The sequence below is a fragment of the Contarinia nasturtii genome, unplaced genomic scaffold (assembly GCF_009176525.2).
Source record: "Contarinia nasturtii isolate CC-2019 unplaced genomic scaffold, AAFC_CNas_1.1 Cnas_scaffold_2740, whole genome shotgun sequence".
In the NCBI taxonomy this organism is placed as follows: Eukaryota; Metazoa; Arthropoda; class Insecta; order Diptera; family Cecidomyiidae; genus Contarinia; species Contarinia nasturtii.
The window spans coordinates 1-19,688 of NW_022200057.1; the positions used below are offsets into that span (position 1 = coordinate 1).

At 34.3% G+C, this 19,688-nt stretch overlaps 2 protein-coding genes and 1 non-coding gene across 3 annotated transcripts; all 3 read left to right on the forward strand.

Annotated features, from left to right (window-relative positions):
- The first annotated feature begins 161 nt into the window (after positions 1-161).
- On the forward strand, positions 162-1,246 carry LOC116349008. The gene is made up of 2 exons (XM_031780257.1): positions 162-227; positions 384-1,246. The coding sequence occupies exons 1-2, from the start codon at positions 177-179 to the stop codon at positions 1,176-1,178; spliced, it is 846 nt and encodes a 281-aa protein (XP_031636117.1). The 5' UTR covers positions 162-176; the 3' UTR covers positions 1,179-1,246.
- Positions 1,247-1,834: 588 nt separating this feature from the next.
- Positions 1,835-1,908, forward strand: Trnan-guu. The gene has a single exon. It is a non-coding gene; the product is annotated as a tRNA-Asn (tRNA).
- A 1,935-nt stretch (positions 1,909-3,843) lies between these two features.
- LOC116348998 (protein tipE) lies at positions 3,844-19,614 on the forward strand. The gene is made up of 2 exons (XM_031780247.1): positions 3,844-7,274; positions 12,083-19,614. The coding sequence occupies exons 1-2, from the start codon at positions 6,361-6,363 to the stop codon at positions 12,150-12,152; spliced, it is 984 nt and encodes a 327-aa protein (XP_031636107.1). The 5' UTR covers positions 3,844-6,360; the 3' UTR covers positions 12,153-19,614.
- The last annotated feature ends 74 nt before the right edge of the window (positions 19,615-19,688 follow it).

Below are 19,688 nucleotides of genomic sequence, written 5' to 3' on the forward strand. Positions count from 1 at the left end.
GTTTAAAAATTTCCAAGTAAATAACAGATGTCAGAACTTGTTTTTTTGGAGGGGATTATTTATCATGTATCGATCGACTTTTTGAATTCAAAAATTCATATATAAGTATCCAACGAAGGCCCGCACATTTATTTTCAATTCTTCGCCAAAGTGATATTTTCAAGCGAAAACAGAAAATGAAGTCAATTTTACTGCTTACACTTTTTTCATTTTTTCTTTTCGCAAAGGTAAGAATTAGATAATTTTTTAAAATAAAATTTCCGGCACATTGTAAAGATACAAAATTAAAATAAAAAAAAAACTTTGGAGTCAATCGTTTAGAAATCATGAAAATTTCAAAAAAAAAAAATCATTGGTAATTTTTATCATTTTTTTTTATCTAGTCGGAAGATTACGAAACAATCCATTCGTTGGTTGAAAGATTTTATGGAAAAGCGCTCGAACATAACTGCAATTTGAGACCGAGGTTGGATTTCATGTACAAATTCTCTAAAAACGATGATAAAATGATAGCAAAACTCAAAAGTACTCTGAGCGAATTTATGGATCGTAGCAAAATCAAGGAAGTTTTGGAAAAAATTCCAGAAGAATTTAGAATTAAGAAAAAGAAAGCTCGTACCGTACTAAAAACAAAAATCAATTTAATAAATAGTGCACAGACAGATGAAACGAAGGATTTGCATGACGCAATCTTAGTTGAAATTGCATTCGAATTGCCTGAATTCTACGACGATGAGGGCATCTTCGAAAATTGCTATAAAAAATGGATACATAAATCCATCGACATTCAACATTTAGAACAAGTGAAAAGAGACATATATTCCATGACATCGAGATACGATACATTTGTTGAAAATTTTAAAATAGAAATGAAAGGAGCCAATAATTTAACAGCAACCATTCAAACACACATTCATTTAGCTAATGATGTTGTCAATCAACTTTTACAGGCTTCGACACCTCAGATTGAAAAAATTGCCAATGAAAATGTAAAACCACGCTTGGATAAATTATCCGATTTATATACCGAGCTATTTGATATCCTCGAAAGTGTAAAAGAGTCTCTTGAGGACTATAACCTACATCGTCTAAGGTGGGCAGAGTTTTTAATTGGGATGCGAAGTAGCCATAATTCAATTCGCAAGTCCAAAGATGAATTAGATCTACTTTGTCAGTAAGAATCATTTTTAACGCAAATTATACGGTTGAATATAAAAATTAAAGACAATTATCCAAAATATCTCAATTTATTTTATTTTTATTTTTCAACTTTTTGAAGTCAGCACATTGATGAAAACAATAGCGATACGACCTTGATGTCAAAAATGTACACACTCACAACCGAATTGTTTTTGAACAAATTCGAAACCTTATTTGCTTACATTTGAAATGAATTTCACTTATTAAACGGTGTTTAAACATTCGAAAAAAACAAAATTCCAAAACTGAAGAAAATAATTTTGACACAAATGGATACTTACACTTACTCATGTTGATGAAGTAGAGAAAAAGTAGAGAAAAAAAGTAGAAAAATCTTAGAATTTTTTCACACCATTTTATGTATATGAATGACGCTCAAACGCGAGTCTTTACAGTGGATACTCCATTACTTTATTTTTCAATCGATAAGAAATAAAATAATTTTTTTTTTATTGATAAGCCGAAAATCATTCAAATTTTGAACAATATCAAATTGAATCGAAGCATTAAACAGTTACAAATAATTGTGGACGTCATCTGTTTTCAAGACATCAACGTTAAATACCATTACGTACATTATAAATACTATAACACTGCAAGCTTTTTGACTATTGTTAGTAAATTGGAATACATAGCCTCCGTGGCGCAATTGGTTAGCGCGTTCGGCTGTTAACCGAAAGGTTGGTGGTTCAAGCCCACCCGGGGGCGTATTCTTTTTTTTTACTGTGAAAATAACTCTATTTGGATTCTTTATCAATTTTTATTCTTTTTCTTTGAATGAGTACATTTTTTTTAATTAAAAAAAAACTTTCATTGATGATTCATCTTTTCGTTTAATTGAAACTTTTTTTCAATCTCAAGCGAATTACGTAACCGAATCAAAAATACATTTTTTTAAAGGATTTATTGAAACAACATGAGAATATTGAGAAACCTTATCTTTGAATTTTATCATACAATATCAATTCTTGTAATCTACAAGATCTAGATAAAATGAATATAAACATTTTCATGCGACATTTGGCCGATGGAACGGACTCAATTCAATGATATATTCAATGTTAAATGAATGTTGTTGTTGTTGTTCAAATTATCAAAATCACATATATCTTTTAAAGAATCGAATAAAATTTATTTGATTTTCAGTCATAACGAATAAATGTACAGCAGTTAAAAAATTGAAATTTATCCATAATATAAATATTTCAAGCTTATCTCTTTCTCTAGATATATTCCCCTTTACGTTCATATTTCTTTGGAATAATTTTTTTTAGGGCGTCCGCATTGACAATATGCATCGTTTCAGTTTACTTTTGAGTATATACACTTAATATTATTCAGAAAAGAAAAAAAAAAGAAGCTAAAAGCTTCTCTATATGAAATGTATTGACATTCTGAAAATTCCCAAAAAGATGATCTTTCATAATTTTTCAAAATCAATGGTTTTAATCAAGTGAAGAAAATGTGTAGATTTGATATTTTATGATGTAAAATCAAACATAGTTTTACACTGAAAACTAAAACCAAATCTTAAAGACTCCACTGCTTTGAACTATTCCCCTGGTTTCAAGTGTGTTTATTTAAATGTTTGACACGTAACGGAATTCGCAAATCTTACCGAAAGTAATGTGAAAATTCAATTTAAATTGATTGTGGCAACTTAGAAACTATGAAAAGATATACAAAAATTACATAAAAATAAATAAAATAAAAGCAAAATTAAAAAGGTTAAATTTTAATTAAAATAGAATGAGAATTGAAGCTGCTACCAAAAATCTCAACTCATCAAAAATGCAACATTCATAAATAAATCTGTACAAAAATAAAAATCTGAAAATTCAATTTCAATCAAAGACGAACAAAGTCCGCTGATACAACCCATATCCTTAACGAAGCTCCATTGAAGAAAAAAAAACTCAAACAAGTCATTCGAAAAATGCAAACACAACGTTCTATGTATTGTGAATGGTAATAGTAAAATGGAAAAAAAAAACCCACCCGCGTCAACTATCAATGTGTTGTTCTCGCGCGATACCAGTTTGTCTGGCAAACCAAAAATTTGGAACGGTACGCGAAAACTTGATGGATAAATGTTGTATATGTATGAGTGTGAAATCACCAATACATCGGCGAGAACGAAAAAAATAAACATGAGAATAGAACATAAATGTATCACAAACACCTGCGCGCAAAATTTCACTTTTTATATGAATTGTGGGAGCGTTGGTTGTGCACATGTGATTCGATATGCTATCTTTATGCATGTATGAGAGAAACTTTCGTTGTCGATGTGATTACAAACATAACTCATTCGAATCATTGGCAATTGTCAAATGGCTTGGATCCATCCACACACACAGAAGGATTTTGTGTATATGAAACATACATTTGTCTCGTTCGCTCCGATACATACACGCTCGTGTGTATTTGCGGGTGGTGAACAAGCGATTTATAAGTGTGTGGGTCGATGGATGAAAATATTTAACAGTGTAAAATACATATCTATATACAGAAAGTGAGTTGTAGGAGTTGAGCGACATCCGTTTGCAATTTCACATTAAGCCAACCAAACACATACTGTCACATAGCTGAATTTCAGTGAAATCAGTTTCGATAACTGCCTCTACTCGTTCGTATCGATGGTGTCACGGTGCGCGCCTTGTTCCATGTGTTTTAAACCATGAACAAATACCATTGAAAAGGCAACAACAACCAACCCAAAAAAAATCAGTTCTTTTCTTTTCATTTCTTTGCTTCTGTAACAAAACACAACTAAAATTTGTACGAATTTTTTTTTTCTGTTTAAAAAATAGACTATATTTGTGCAAAATAAATAACACCGTCCACACAAAGTGAATGAATACACTCGAGAGAGAGAAAGAAAAGGAAATATATTAATAAATACCATAGCAGAATCTCGTCAATTGAAATTGAATCGTTTGAATGGAGGACACAAAAACGAAACGGATGATTGATAATAATAAAAAAAAATATGTATAAAGTTCTGTTTATTTTTCTGAGCCTTAAATAAACTACCGTGATGACTCAGTGGTCGCGCACTATCCATTCGGGTCTCGAGTGAATTGACTTTTGCATGATTTTGACACTCTTTTTTTCTCTCTCCATCCCTCGAATCCAATCGGAATTGACCAACCGAGAAAACGACCACGTCAACAACGACTATTCTATTTTTCTATATAAAACAGTTCCAGTGCAGAAAAAAAATGTTGTGGATGTGAAATGTATAAAAATTGTGATAGATTTGTGAAGACTCGTCGAAAATCGCTAGTGAAATTTCGGACACAACGATAACGACGAGGCAAATCGACATTATAGATTGGGTTGTGATTGCATCAAAGGTCATTGAATGCGAACGAATCTATATTGCGATGAACCGAAACGTCGTGATTACATCGTGTGAAGCATAACACATTTGAATCGACATTTCAATAAAACAAAAAAAGAAGAAGAAGAAGAAAAACGAGAGAAAAAAATGAAACCTTAAACCGTAGTTGAGACACACGAAAATAAAATTGATAGGAAATCGTCGTCCAAAGCAAGTATATACATTGAAAATTGATTTGTGTGTTTGTTGCATTAAAACAATAGAACATCAACAACATATACAGTGAGGCACACACGCTAAAACACAGTCTCTAGCGCAAATATATATTCAAGCAAACATTTCAAACGAATCAATAAAATTTGATTAAATGTGTTGTCCGTTTGATGTGAGAAAAAGTACATAACTTCTCATATACACGAACAGCAAAAATCCACCACCAACACCACTGTCGTCGTCGTCGTTGCCGCACAACATCAAGCGCGCGCGGAGCACGGTGCAAAAAAAATCGACGAAAAACAAAGCATTTATTGAGAGACGGAAAACCACACACAAAGGATAAATATCATATATGAAAAAAAGAACACATGTAATGGAATGGAAACACTTTCCATCGCAAAAATTTTTCCAGTCGATGGGCATAGAGAGTACAACGAATTTTAACTGAACAAGTGTAAGTGAATGGTGACGGAAGACTCAAAGGATTCAATACGTGTTAAAATTAATGAAAACAATATCATAATAGCAGAAGGGAAAATAATATCATTCGGACAGCACGATTTGAAAGGGAAAGTGGCTTTGGAACACATCTGATTTGTAATGAGTTTGTGTGTTGGCTAACGGGATAATTATGTAATTCAATGGAAGGGGGAGAAAAACAATAGCATAGCGATAAGATTGATAAAAACCGTTCACCGTCAAGTCAATAAAAAAAAATAGACACACACGAAACAGCAGCAGAAGCCGTTGCTGAGGGTGCTCAAGACGGAAGATAAGAGAGAGCGAAAAAACGCGTTGAGGGATCAGTGGACACCAGAGACCGACACTCAAACACACACACACAAACGTTGATTTTGTGTTGGTGTGCACTTTTACCACTTACACACATACACGGTGCGCCTCCTCGCACATGTCGCGTTGGAGTGGTTCATGAGCAAAAACAAATTCACATGCTGATTCTCCAAAGTGAGACGACCGATAACTACGGCCACGGCGACAACAAAAAGAAAAAACACTTGTTTTCACACTGTAAGTCTGTTTGGCGTGCGGTGCGTATCGAAATGGTGATGTACAATACACATTTGTATGAGTGAACAACGCGAACTTTTGTGACTTTTTCCGAATTACTCTACCTGTTTCCATTTCAATAAAAACTCTTACTCGGTGTGTTCTTACTTTCGTGTCGGGTGTTACCTCGTTGATTTCGGTAACGCACAAAAAAAATTACATGGATAATAGACGAGTCAAATATCGCATGTAACAGACACTGTCTGTTGTGCACATCGTGTAGAATGGTTCGCATCACATCCCTTGAGTCAATTTCCATCCAAATCCCCGACCAAAAGCGAACCGGATAAATGAATAGTCAGCATGATATATAGAATTTCATGCCTTTTCCAACTAAAATAAATCGAGAATAAAATTTGAAATCCAAAAAAAAAAAAAATTCGTTTTTGCAATTAACTGTAAAAACGCCCCCAAAAAAACCCAAAGCCAATTTAAATCGAAGTAACGAGAGTGAGAAACGCACAGATTAATGATAATAATAGTGGTGTGTAGTAAATGTGAAAAATAGAAACAAAAACCGATATTTGTGAATGACTAGCACCATGATAAGTGGTAGTTCAGAGCAATTGCTCGAACAACAACAGCAAGAATTGCGAAATCGAAAGTTAAAAGAATTGGTGCCGAAAAAGAAAGCACCACAAGTGAAAAAGGTATCGTGGCGTGAACGTGCCAATTTTTATGCCACATCAACATTGGCATTTTTCTCGGTAACAGCCGGTGCATCGTTGTTATTTTTAGTGCCATTGTATGTTGATCCGGCCATATCAACGCTTACATCCGATTTCATTGAAAATCCAACGTGGTGCACAACAACACGACGCGAAGATGTCGTTGGTTTAATGAATTGTTCGTGGAGTTCATGCCGTGAAGGATGCACATCCGATTTATATCGTTGCACGCATATTTATGTTACATATATTGTTGAAACGAGCAATGAAACATTTTATTCAAATTTATCGACAGCAATATCGATGGCAATCGATAGTGATATGACAATGGCCAGAAATCTTATGCAAATTGCATCACATACAATTAGCAATATCACCGATGTCACACATTCGGACGAAGCAATTTTATTGGTGAATATCAAAGGATGCGGCTATCCACCGAGTGTTATGTGTAAGAATTTTTCCGATTTGTATGGCGAAGAGGGTACAATATTTCCATGCTATTATTCACGAACAAATCGAACGCTTGTCATGACCGCATACAATCAATCGTCTCAATGGTCAATGATTATAAATTTCTTTTTTGTGCCATTCATCATCACCGTTGTCTCATCGGTTGGCCTTTGTTTTATGCATTGTGATTGTAGTTGCCAAAAAGAGCGGCCACGGCAACGACAACGCGAACGCGAACGATCTGAACGTGAACGTAGCACCGGCGGTACGGCTGGTTGCGATGAAAGACACTTTTGTCGTCGGCCCCGTTTGGATAATTTGAGGTAAGTTCCTCGTTTTTTTTTTTAAATATAAACAACAGAATTTGTACAAATTAATTAAGGACACTTGCATTCTCTCTCGACAACAATATTGAAATACGTATAATTCAACGTCGAATGTAAACTTATTCAACTCCAATGGTCCTGTTACTAATTAGGCAAAACAACGCAATGCTTCAATACGTGACTTTGTCGCTTAATTAGTGCAAAGCGTGAGAAGGAGTGAGTGAGAGAGTGAGAGTAAAAGAGCACATTTTACACTTCCGTCAACGTCGTCATTACATGCCATTTTAAATTGAATTCCAGCCAACTAATTGACACAATCATTTTCGCCAATTTGCAGCTTTGTAATGTATAATTTTCAATGCAATTTTCTTCTCCTCGTTGTTTTCGTTTCCCCTTTTGTTGTTTCCCTCTTTTCCTTTCTTTTCGTACATTTTTTTTATTATTTTACATGCTCATTTCATTTGGTAGCGTCGTATTGCACAAATTGAGCCACTTCAGTCATTTGACGCGTGCAAATATATCCGCTTTCAATGAAAACAAAATCCAAATTGAGACCGGGTTTTTTGTTTTGCTTTTCGTGCGCCAAAGTTTTCTACTCTTTTTATTTCATTTCACATGAAAGTCAGTCGAAGGAATTTACTTTTACTTTGAAAAAGTATTTGCGTTTTTCTGTGCTTTTTTATAACGGGCGTGGAAGAGATTTGTTCATATTACAAGTTCATTAATGCAAATCTGATGAAAAGTTCACAGAGTCGCAGTCATCGTAAATGAGAAAAAAACCGAAGGATATCACCAAAGAGGTTAGAAAAAGGATTGTAACATGAAAAAACAAAGACCTAAAAGTAGTCAAAAACCACAAATGCCGAGAAAAAGTCCACAAAGTCTTAACGGAAAACGCAAGGAAAATGTTTGTGTGAGAAACAGGAAAGTGAAAGAAGCCGCAAAAAAGGAAAGAAAATGTCAAAAATGGAAGTAAAAAAAAAAGTTTAAAAAAAGATAGAGAGACCGGGAATGAGTGAGGGTTGTGTTCATATATAAGTTTTTCTCTCTTCGTATTCAAATTAATTATGCACATGCAATGTCACAAACAGCCTGTGCTTGGGATTTACGATAGGTTGTCGTGGCACTCCGCGCGCAAAATTCGGATCATTCGGTGTGTGCGCGCGCATTGCCAGCGCATACATCGGCCCAATGTAAACTGATTAAATTTTATGTGACACGGAATTGGCTAAACTTGAAATGAATTACTTTATAAAGCAGCAAGTTGCATGTCTATTCCCATCGTATCGAATAATTTCATATATTCCAACTCTCATCGGCCTTTGTAGCTCTCTATTTATTATTTTCATATAAATAAAATTATGATGAAAACACAAACCTCTTGCATATATACATTGTTATTCAAATGAATTTCCTGCGATGCCAAAACACGGTGCATTGTTTGTTTCGAATAAGTTGACCTGTTTGAATCTATTCCATCTCTAAAATATTCAAGCCATTCATCGAATTCGAATGAAAGTCAAAAACGTAGGAAGTGGAATAAACTCACATTGGCAAAAAGGAATTGGTGCTTCAAGGTAGACATGAATGAATAAGTGGTGAATGAGCTTGGAATTTGGCAAAGAAGAAGAATGAGAGGATAATGGTGAAAGGAGATTTTGAGAAGAAAACGGCACCCGTACAGATTCAACAACAAAAAAAAGAAATTCATACCGCACACTTGCTACAGGCATTGCAGTGCATGCTAATTAATGTGCAAGGAAGCACAAAAAAAGAAAATTTAAAATTAAAATGCACATTCAAAAATGCAAATGAATGTATTCTTAACAATGCGCTGCAGCATGACCAACGAAGAGCGGCAAAGGCATTGGTTATGTGCACACACCACACTTCCTGTTATGTCAGCCGGCAAAAAAAGCACACACACACAGTAATGCACAGACAATAGAGACCACAGCAAGAGAGCGACAGAATGAGAAATGAGAGGGGTTGCCGAGGACGAGAGATAGAAAGCTGTAAAATATATTGAGTATCATGTTGAAAAGAGAGCTTATATGTAAAAAGTGGAACGGAATAAAAATGAACATCAGCGTTGAATGCACTTAATTGGTTGAGCTTTCCAAGCCACATTTATTATTATATGAAAGGCCGCACAATTTGCGCGATAAATTTCAATAAAAATAAGTGGATCGTTTTACACACGATGAAAAATCGTACAGTAACTCATTCTCATTATGCTCACATTCATTTTGAAGAGGCTCGTTAGACGCGGTTTGTGTGTTGTCAGCTGTTCGCGAACTTGAACTGCTGCAATACTGCACACAAGCTGAAGCTAGTTTGAAGATAGCAAACAAAAAACAAACGTGTTATAAACAGGTAAAAAGAAGCCACATGTTTCGCTATTTTCGGACGACACCATGTCTCCATGAGTGCCGAATGTATATGTTCCGACGAAAAAAAGGGAAGCTCATAAATTTGTACTTCCGTTCGACGGAAGTAATTCTTCGTATTTGTGTCATTAAATCGAACGTGACATTGGCATTTTACATTTTTGCCGAGATTTAAAATACACACAAACCATAACAAATGAAGTAAAAACATGCAATGCATTTGAAATTCTGTGTCAATTAAATGGTATTCAGGGCTTTCTTCTCTCTTTTTTTTTTCATTCGATTGCTTGGCGATATGAACCAAAAATACGATTTGAACGGAAGACATTCGACCACAAAATGGCAAACGAAATATGGATGGAAAAGAGATATTGGCGAGAGTGTGGGAGTGCAATGTGCTTGCATTGCGCATTGAATATAGGTCAGTTTTTGCTGATAGTCAGACACAAATGGGTGGGCGGATGCAGATAGCATTTGAACAAACATATAACGATATGATAGCATCATGTTAACTATACAATCTGTGTGCATGTCTCTTTCTGTCTCTCTCTCATCGTGGTGACACAGATCGAAGCATATTCGAATCGAATATAATGAACAGCACAAATGACATTTAACAACAGTTGAGCGCTCATGCTTAACACTAAGAAAGGGGGCCCACCGGAATCTAGTTGTGCGTTTGGCACTGTGAGCGAAGAAAATGCAGCGGTGGTGACATAATTAATTGAATTTTAAGTGGATGTAAGCATTTTGACATCAAACTCTTGACGTTCGGCCCACTTCTTGCCACACAATATATAAATTAAATCATATTTACGATGATTTAATTGCCATTTCGTAAACACTTTTCAGCCGAACGAATTAGCAGACAAATTATATTTTCGACGGAGAGACAATGTGACAGTGAACGGTATGAGCGACAGATTGTGTTTTTTGGCCGTGCAACAAACATTGCAAATCTAATTAAATGCCGAAGTTTTGTGGTCGCACGTGATGTACGACCACCACATAACAATACATTTCTTTTATTCATACTCAATTAACTATCTCGTCGGGCCCCATTCTCGATTTTATTGTGTATTTTATACCTTGAAGTGCGCGCGCGAGCGTTTGCGACACACTCATAAATTTTCCAACGACGACTACAGCGCTATCTTCCTCTTTGCCATTCCTTTTAATGAGATACGGTGTCAATCATTTTCCATCAGCCCTGAAGGTGAAATTCTGATGCCAAACAGATACGCAGAGACATACACAGAGCATGTATGACAACAAATGAATCGAATCGATTTAATTAAAAAAAAAAACAGATGGCTGTACTTTAATTTCATTTTTGAAGAATTTCCATCCATTCACTCACTCATTCTATCGATCTGAAAATATCATGTCGTTTTCAATGGATTTTAATAGAGTCAGTGCCGTTGGCCGCATTCCCACAATTCAACGCCACCATTTATCTTTCCGACGTTGATTTTGCCTCATTTCAATTTCGAAATATACAACATTTTCCATGCAATATTTTCATGAAATGCAAAAAAAAAAACGCATATCGGTTGCTTTGCTTCAATTTCGCTCTATCTTCCTTCCAAACCCCTCTATCTCTCCCTTCCATCTATCTCTGTTGATTTCTGTATTAAACCGCCCGTATTCTTCCTTCCCTCCGTCCATGAAATGAACATGTTGTTCCGGGTAAACGGAAGCATAGCATTTATGCAAACATCGTGTAGGATATATGAGAGATAGATAAGACTCGAAGCGCGATGAGCGTTTTTCAATGCAAATTTACTAGTTTTCTCTTGAACATTTCATTTTTGTTCTCATGCTATTTCCATGAAAGTCAGTCAGTTTTTTTATACACGCGATGGACGGTTTTTTTCACATTCGAGATTATTTTTCTCATTTCGAACTGCGTTTCCACTCAACTTCTGTTCGCTCATGATTTTTCATGTCTTATGACGATTTTTCTTTGATTTTTTCCATCTTCATACAATTTCTTTCTGTGAATTCATTTTTTTTACATTTTATGCATCTTTTTCTTGGACTTTTTTTTTTTTTCATTCTCCGCAAATCAAAACGATTTTTGCATATTGCAGTGGTTTTTTTCCGTAATACATGACATTTTTCCTTGGTTGTTTTTTTTGGTCTATATGACTCTTTCTGTTTTCATTCGCATTTGTCTCATTTTCCATCACGGTGAAGGCTTCACCCTCTGTTCGCCTCTCTTTTTCCTCACCATCTTCAATAACTTTTCTCATATTTCGTTGGATTCATTGCATTTGTGATCATATTTGTCTTAATCTGTTGAAGTTTTCGATCAATTCAAATCATTAATTCTCTCATTTATGTCACAGTATGTGGTTTTGTAGTGCCATCGTTCACGCTTGAATTTAATGAGTTCTCTTTTTCTATTTGCAGTGATTCATCAATATCAACGCGCGTAGATATGCTAACACCTGCAGTTGAAGTGTATAAACCGCCTCTCTGACATAAGGACGAAACGGTCGAAAGTAATTTAGGCATCGTAGTACCATCGACAAGCAGCGAACTATAAATTGCAAATATTTTCGGCAACTAATCTATATATATATTCATGAAATTCTCATTCGATACACACACACACACACAACCACTCATTCAACTGAATTCCAAAGCCCCCGCATACCAACCAAATTCCGTTCGGTTCATGTGATTTTGTATATTTCATCGCGTCGGATGGATTAAATTGGATGACGCTTTTGGATTGATATTAAGATGAAAATTCATTTTTCCAGTTATCGCTCTATAGAGCGTCAGTTGCCGATTTTCCGAACGAATACATTTTTTTTTGCTACAAGACTGATCTGAAAGCAAACAGTTTTGGAGTAAACTTAAGCGAGCGAAAGCAAGTATTTGGTTTTTGTTTCATTTCTCTCGAGAGCTCACTCGTTCGAGCTTAAGTGGGCTTGAACAGAGTGTGAATTTTAAGAAGCTAAATCGTTTCGCGGGGTAATTTTTTTTTGGATATCCAGCAAAATTCAATTAAACATGGGAAAGTAACATAATCGCATTATACATTTAGGTTTTATAGGGTAATATAAGTAAGAATTCCAACATCCACGCATTATGAGCGCTTTCACTCACACCCACATAATCTTTATCAATCAATGCCCATTTTTGACAAAAGAGCGGAAGCAATTAACCCTGAATAATAAATTTAAATTTTAACCCACAAAAAAAGGGCGATACGAAAAAAACGGGCGAATGATTATGTGCGCGACATTTATTATTAGTTAATTTCATTTCACAAATAAAACACCACATTTTTACAATACACACACACATACAAATATAAAATTAAATGACACAACTAAAAGGCCATGCGCACCCATAAATTTACTTTAAAATAAATTAGGTTTAATGTTCAAAAGAAGAAGAAGAAAAAAAAAACAATTTAACAGCAACAACAGAAAAACCAAAAAACTAAATTTATCACGGAATCTAGTCTTTAAGCGATAAACAACATTAGCGAAGAGCATTTATTGTTTGTGTCATATACGTATATAGTCAGTGTGCGTGTGGCGACGACGAACTTCTTCACGTCAACACACCAATTGCATATAAGCCATATATATTGAGCCATAAAAGCGAAAGCTCTCTCGCTCTGCACCTAGAAGGGAAGCAAGCGACCGAAAAATGGAACAGGAGGTGCTCTTTTAAAGAGAAAACGATAAAGAACGTGTATTGAAAATGAGACAGTCGAGAGGAAGGAAAATGGAAAGTGAGCGTGTACAAAATATGAGAGTATGAGAAAACAATGAAAGAGCTTGGCGGGGGCTCAACAATGGAATTAGCCAACATTAAACAGCAATTTAAACCATTGAGCGTGCTCGATGCAAAAAACATTCAATTCAGCTGTTTAAAGTTTTGTGAAAACTGATTTTGTGCCGATGGTTATCGTCGTGGGGGAGGTCATTCGTTCGTCGCTGACAAAATTCGTTTCTTTTTTTCGCATTTTGAAATTGTTATAACCAACAAGTTTCTACGCTAATAGAAACCACACACACATAAAAACACACATTTTCCCCCCAATACACGAGAAAAAGTTGTAAACAACAAATTTGTTATAATAAAATAGATGCAATTGGTTAAGTTTATTGATGAAAAAAAAAACATGTTAGATTGTGAAAAACATTGTTTGGTGTGCTATTGACAGGTATATAAATATAATGAATGTATTTTATTATTGTTCACACAGCCATTGGCTAAAGCGATGAAAAGGCTGTTTGTTTGTATTCGTTATAAATTTAGGTACATTGTTGCCCATTTTAAGCAGATATTTTTTTAAAATAACGGACATACACGGCAAAAACACACACACATTTTTGTTGTTAATTTCGTTATTATGAAACTAAAAAAAGGCATTTTCTTATGAAAAAATTGTTCAAACATTTAAAATAGATAACAAATGGAACCGTTGGCAAATTGATATACTAGACAGATACACACAAAAATCGATTGAAACCAAATTGTTCGGAATAAAGAAAACAAAAACACCAATCTCTGATATTGACGTTGATAAAATGAATTGATGTCGACAGTAAAATGCAATTCAATTTTGTGTGTGCTGAGGCGACGGCGAATTGCATTTTGTTGATGTTCGGATAAACCGCCAAATATGAATGAAGCGTAATTAAACGGAATTTATATCGCATTTATATGATATTATAATATAGATGATTCGTTTTTATCGCAACAACTCTATATATATGGAAATTATAATTTCAAATGAATTGAAAACCAATTTTCCCTTATCGAGAGACAAATCACATGGAAAATTGCTTCATATACAGTCGTTCTCTCATCAAATTGCACTTCTCGTGGCACACACACAAAAAAACAACAAAATCGATACACACATCAATTCAAATTTCAGATTTATATACGGCAATACTACACGGATGGATAGAGCGATGTGTGTGTGTGTGTTTGTTTAAATGCCAAAATATGGATGAGTTTGCATTAATTATTCATATCTCGGTGGCTAATTTTCGTACAGATTATATCCGTACACTCAATCGAATTTTCGATTTGGAACTTATGTCATTGAATTCAATAGTTTTTGACGAACTTATCGTGACGATAATATAATAATGCATGGTATGGGAATTGTTGTAATATATTTTGATTGCATATAGAATTGTTTGTATTTGAGAAACTTTTGAAACCATTGGAATTGTGGCATGTATGCCGAAAATTATAGTTATTGACAACCAAACGGTTTCGGAAATTAGCACAAATTATCGTGTTTTAGCAAATATACACACAATTCACCTACGTACAGGGTATTTCAAAGATTTGTGGCAACACAAGAACGTCTCTTTTTGAAGACGGTGAATCGCCAGAAATATCGCCTTTTTCATCACCATGGTTCAATTGAAAGGATATTTTTCCATCATAGGTGTTGGCGCCAAAGATTTGATAATGGAAAAAATCTAAAATCGATTGACTATTGAGAAAAGTCGATAGAATCTAGTGTATGCAATTAAAAAAGCAGTTTTGATTCCACTCGGAAGAAAATTATGGGGAAGTGAGAATTTTGGCCAAAAAACCCCAAAAAAGATCTTGTCATATTGATTCCTATTCTCATGGTCAGATTTTTTTGAGGAGGTAGCATTCGGTGGCTGTGTCAACAACTATGTTTTTCATGTTGATCAATTTTACTAGATTTTAAACGATCCATCTATTCGACAAGACAAATGAAAACTTTGTATTAAGATTTCTATGATTGTAAGCGTGGTAAAAATGTTCAAGACATGTCGGAATTATTCAACTTTAATTAAAGAATTTTGTGGTATATTGTCATGGATTTTTGAAAGACCCTGGCTAACAGCAATCTGCCCCATAATTTCAACTAATAAAAAATGTACATTCATCTCGCTCTTTTTCTGAAGCAGTAAAATGGCGCTTAACCCAAATGGTCAACCAATTTAACTCCAATACCACTTGTTTTGAACCTGAATCAAACACTTTGTTTATAAACACGTAACATTTAGTTTTGGGTGACCGCAACAGCCACCACCCACCACACACACAAAATATGTCACGCGATCCATTATTACTAGATTTCCATCGAACACGATTTAATGAATTTCAATTCAATACACCCATCATAACAAACAAATATGTGCACGGCACACTGCGTCTATTCACGGCCGTCTACATATGAATGTTTGATGATGGGTTTTCATTTAGTGCATATCAATGAAATGCAATTTACAATTTTCTCTTTTAATTTTCACATATATTGACCCTATTTGCAATAAGCAACTGTGTCCCGACACTCGTGGGCCAGTTTATTTTTTTAAATAATAACAAAACAAAAAAAATTATAAAATATATATATAGAAAACTGATCAAAACGCACAGACAGAGTACCAAGTGTTAGAACCAAAACGAAACAAAAAACTTTCACTTTTGCTGAATTTACACCTACACACAAATGATAAGTTTTCATCCTTTTACACTAACTCGAAGTAGAAGCTATTCTTTGTTTTGCGGTGTTTATTCAAAAAAGTTTTTTTTCACGATATATGTTTAAACATTAACATGCACAGTGAATAAAAAAAAATATTATTAATAATATAAAAGCTTTGTTAGTTGCACGAAAACGTAAGAGAAAACCCATCGACGACAAAAAAATGAACAAGTTCGATTTGAAACTTTTTTCTATGTAAATCAAAAACAAGGATGGGGAGGGGGAAAAGAACCCAAAGAAATACACATTAAAGATAGCAATTTAGGACGATTAAGTGAATGCGATTTGAAGGCGGTTTTTGTTTCTCGTATTCTTTGTTTGTTCCGCTCGGTTGGATTTGATTAACATTTCGATTCTTTTATTTTGTTTGAGAAGAGAAACTTATAATTTCAGCATACATTTTCCCGTTTACCGAAACAAAGTCAAGCATGTGGAAGGCATAACGAAACAATTTGATTGAATTCTTGCCGTGTTTTTTTTTCGTCTCTGTTTCACATAATAGAATAAAAAATGTAATGAATGAAATTTGGAATGATTTTCAAAGAATTTAGCGAGAAATTAAGCAAATTCCCGACAAATAAACATTAAAATAAGTAATTCATCGGGAAAATTAAAACGCACCAAAGTGAAAACAATGAGAATGGAATTTTTGTCTTGGTTTCTCTCTTCTCAAGCATCAATTGATCTATGTTTTGAAGAACCCCCACACCAAATCAATGAGTGAGAACGAAATGAAGAAAACGAAAAAAAAACCAAGAATATTGTGGCCACATTTAATCCCACGAAACGGAATACAGCAAAATATAAAAAAATGGGAATGAATTTTCTCTTAATAGAAGAAGTAAAATCTACAGATTAACCTGAAGTGGCGTCATCATCCACTGAAAAGAATTTTAGACTTAAATCGCAAAATTAAAAGACAATGAAATTAAAAATAGCAAGACGCTTCAGTATCTATTAGGCAGAATAGCTGTAAGACAGACACGTGCGTGGGAAGAAGGTATCAAAAATATCATCAATGATAGCAATGGCCGCAAAAAAAAGAAGACATGTACTTTGGTGCTTCACGTAACAGATGCATGAAAATAAAAACACTTGTCAATACGACTGTCATCAATATGCATGAATCTGCTGACGTTCGCTGAACAGGCAATATTCGTACTGCTTACATATGATTACAATTTTTTTGTTTTTGAACATTGCATTATTGATGATGATGTGTGTATACAAAATATAAGCTTCTACTTATAATGCGACAAAATGACAGCTTTGAATATAGAATATTAGACAAATTTACGAATTTCAACACACATAAGAATTGTTTCTTGCGTGAAAGAAGCCTTCTTCTCTCCCCCTCCGTCACCACCACACCTCCCATCTCTCCCAACCAACAACGACAACAACAATCAACAAACAATCCCCCATCAAGTCAAGAATTTAAAAGCAAAATAAACATATTTTTATGGTATTATTGAGCCCGGTTAACGGTCACTCCCAGAACGAACGAACGAACACACAAAAAAAACACACACTCTTAGCAAACAAAAATGAAATTTAATGAACGAACATTGTGCGAATGACAATATATTTAAAAGAAAAATATGAAGAAGACAAAGAATACACATACAGAAAATGTTGACGATGAATATGATATAATATATAGACAGAGGTATTTAAATAAAATAAAAAAAAACTATTTATTGTTTGTTACATATGGAAAGTAAAGTAATATGGAATGAATTTAGTTGAGCCAGAAATGTAGAGACAAGATATATATACATTTAAAACTATTTATGACTAGGCGAATAACAATGGACATTTAACATATAAACTAAAAAATTTAGTTAAAAAATTGTAAAAAATAAATGTGAAACGGTTGGGACGCATCCAGAGCAACCACAAACACACTTACAACCGAAATTGATTTGTTAAAAATTGCAAACGTGTGGTTTGTGTGATTCGCACAGCATATTTTCTTTCTTCTTTAGTCTTTCTCGCCAGTCTCTCTGGTTTGCGTCCAAATCAAATGCATTGCACATATAAAAACCTATAGGAAGAGAATTGTAACAATGAATCAAATAAATGAATGAATATATATTATATATAATAGTATATTTTGCGAGTTGAAAACAGGCTTCTATATATATATATTTTGGTTGGAATGTGATAGGAATTTATTTTGAGCAATACATAAACATATATCAAATTGTAGAGTGTTGAGCCATGCACTGTATCAAAATTTGTGGTAAATAGAGTGTTACGAGCATTTTCGTCATGCCATTACATGCATGGCTCAATGTAGTAAGGACTCGAGGGCTTTGATCTCGTAAATAAGGAATTCAATACTGCTTTTCAATGGGGAATTTTGTCGGAATAACATTTCGAAGGCTAGTTCCATATGCTTTGGTATTATATTCGGGGTTGTTTTTTGTTCGGAAGAGGCTATTGAAGTCCTTTCCACCTGATTGTGTTTGCGGAACCATTTCAATTTGCGTAACAAAAATATTTACTTTTCCGAAGCGAGAGTTACATCAAACATTTTGGTCGATGATACCATATGTTCGTGTGAAAGGACATTTCTCGTGCAATAATTTGATTGAAATGATGGACTTAAACCGAAAAACAACACACACACACATACGGAATCGGTTGAAATAAATGCATCGAAACCAACGGCCCTATTTTCATCACTATTTTGTTTGTGGTTTTCTTGTTGATGTGAAATTTTCGATTCTTTTCCAAACTCACTTCGGCCCGGAGCTTGTGTTCGTGTTCAGATTCGACCTCAAACTGATTGCTGAGTCCGAGTGGTGAACTGTCCGAAAATTTAATCATCGGCCCTGAAAACTTGCAACGACCACAACATTTTGTTCACATAAGCAATAAAACTTTTTCAGTCAACTGAATTGCAACTACTCAAAGCACATAACTAGCAACTCGAAATTACGACGAACCCTAATCAAATGAAACCAAACAGGAAACGATATTTTTTTGCGAGAAAAACAAAACTAAATCTAGAAATTATATAAGTGGTTGGCTAAAAATTTAAGTCGATGTGCACAATTTTCATATTTTTTTTCGTTTCGGATGAGAAAATCATACTTTCAGCTCATGAACACAAGAAATTTCATTGAAAAAAACTGAAACCATTCCGATACTTATTCAACACATAAAATATATATATTGACACACAAAATTTACCCAGTTATTATACGGCTAATAAAAAATCGAATAAATGTGTAAGGCATTCGATATGACTAGTCACATCGATCCATCACACATATATAAACACACACACCACACTCACAGCAAACACGCTAAATATGATTATGAGACAAAAATCGAATTTTATGATATGTAAATTGTGAACATAACAACAACAAACAAATGAAACAACTGGCCAAGTCTTTTGGTTGAATATTAAAATGAAACTATGGAGAAACAAAAATGTACACGGTGTTTTTATTTGATATTATCAGTTTTTGTGTTTTGAAAAGGTCAACATTG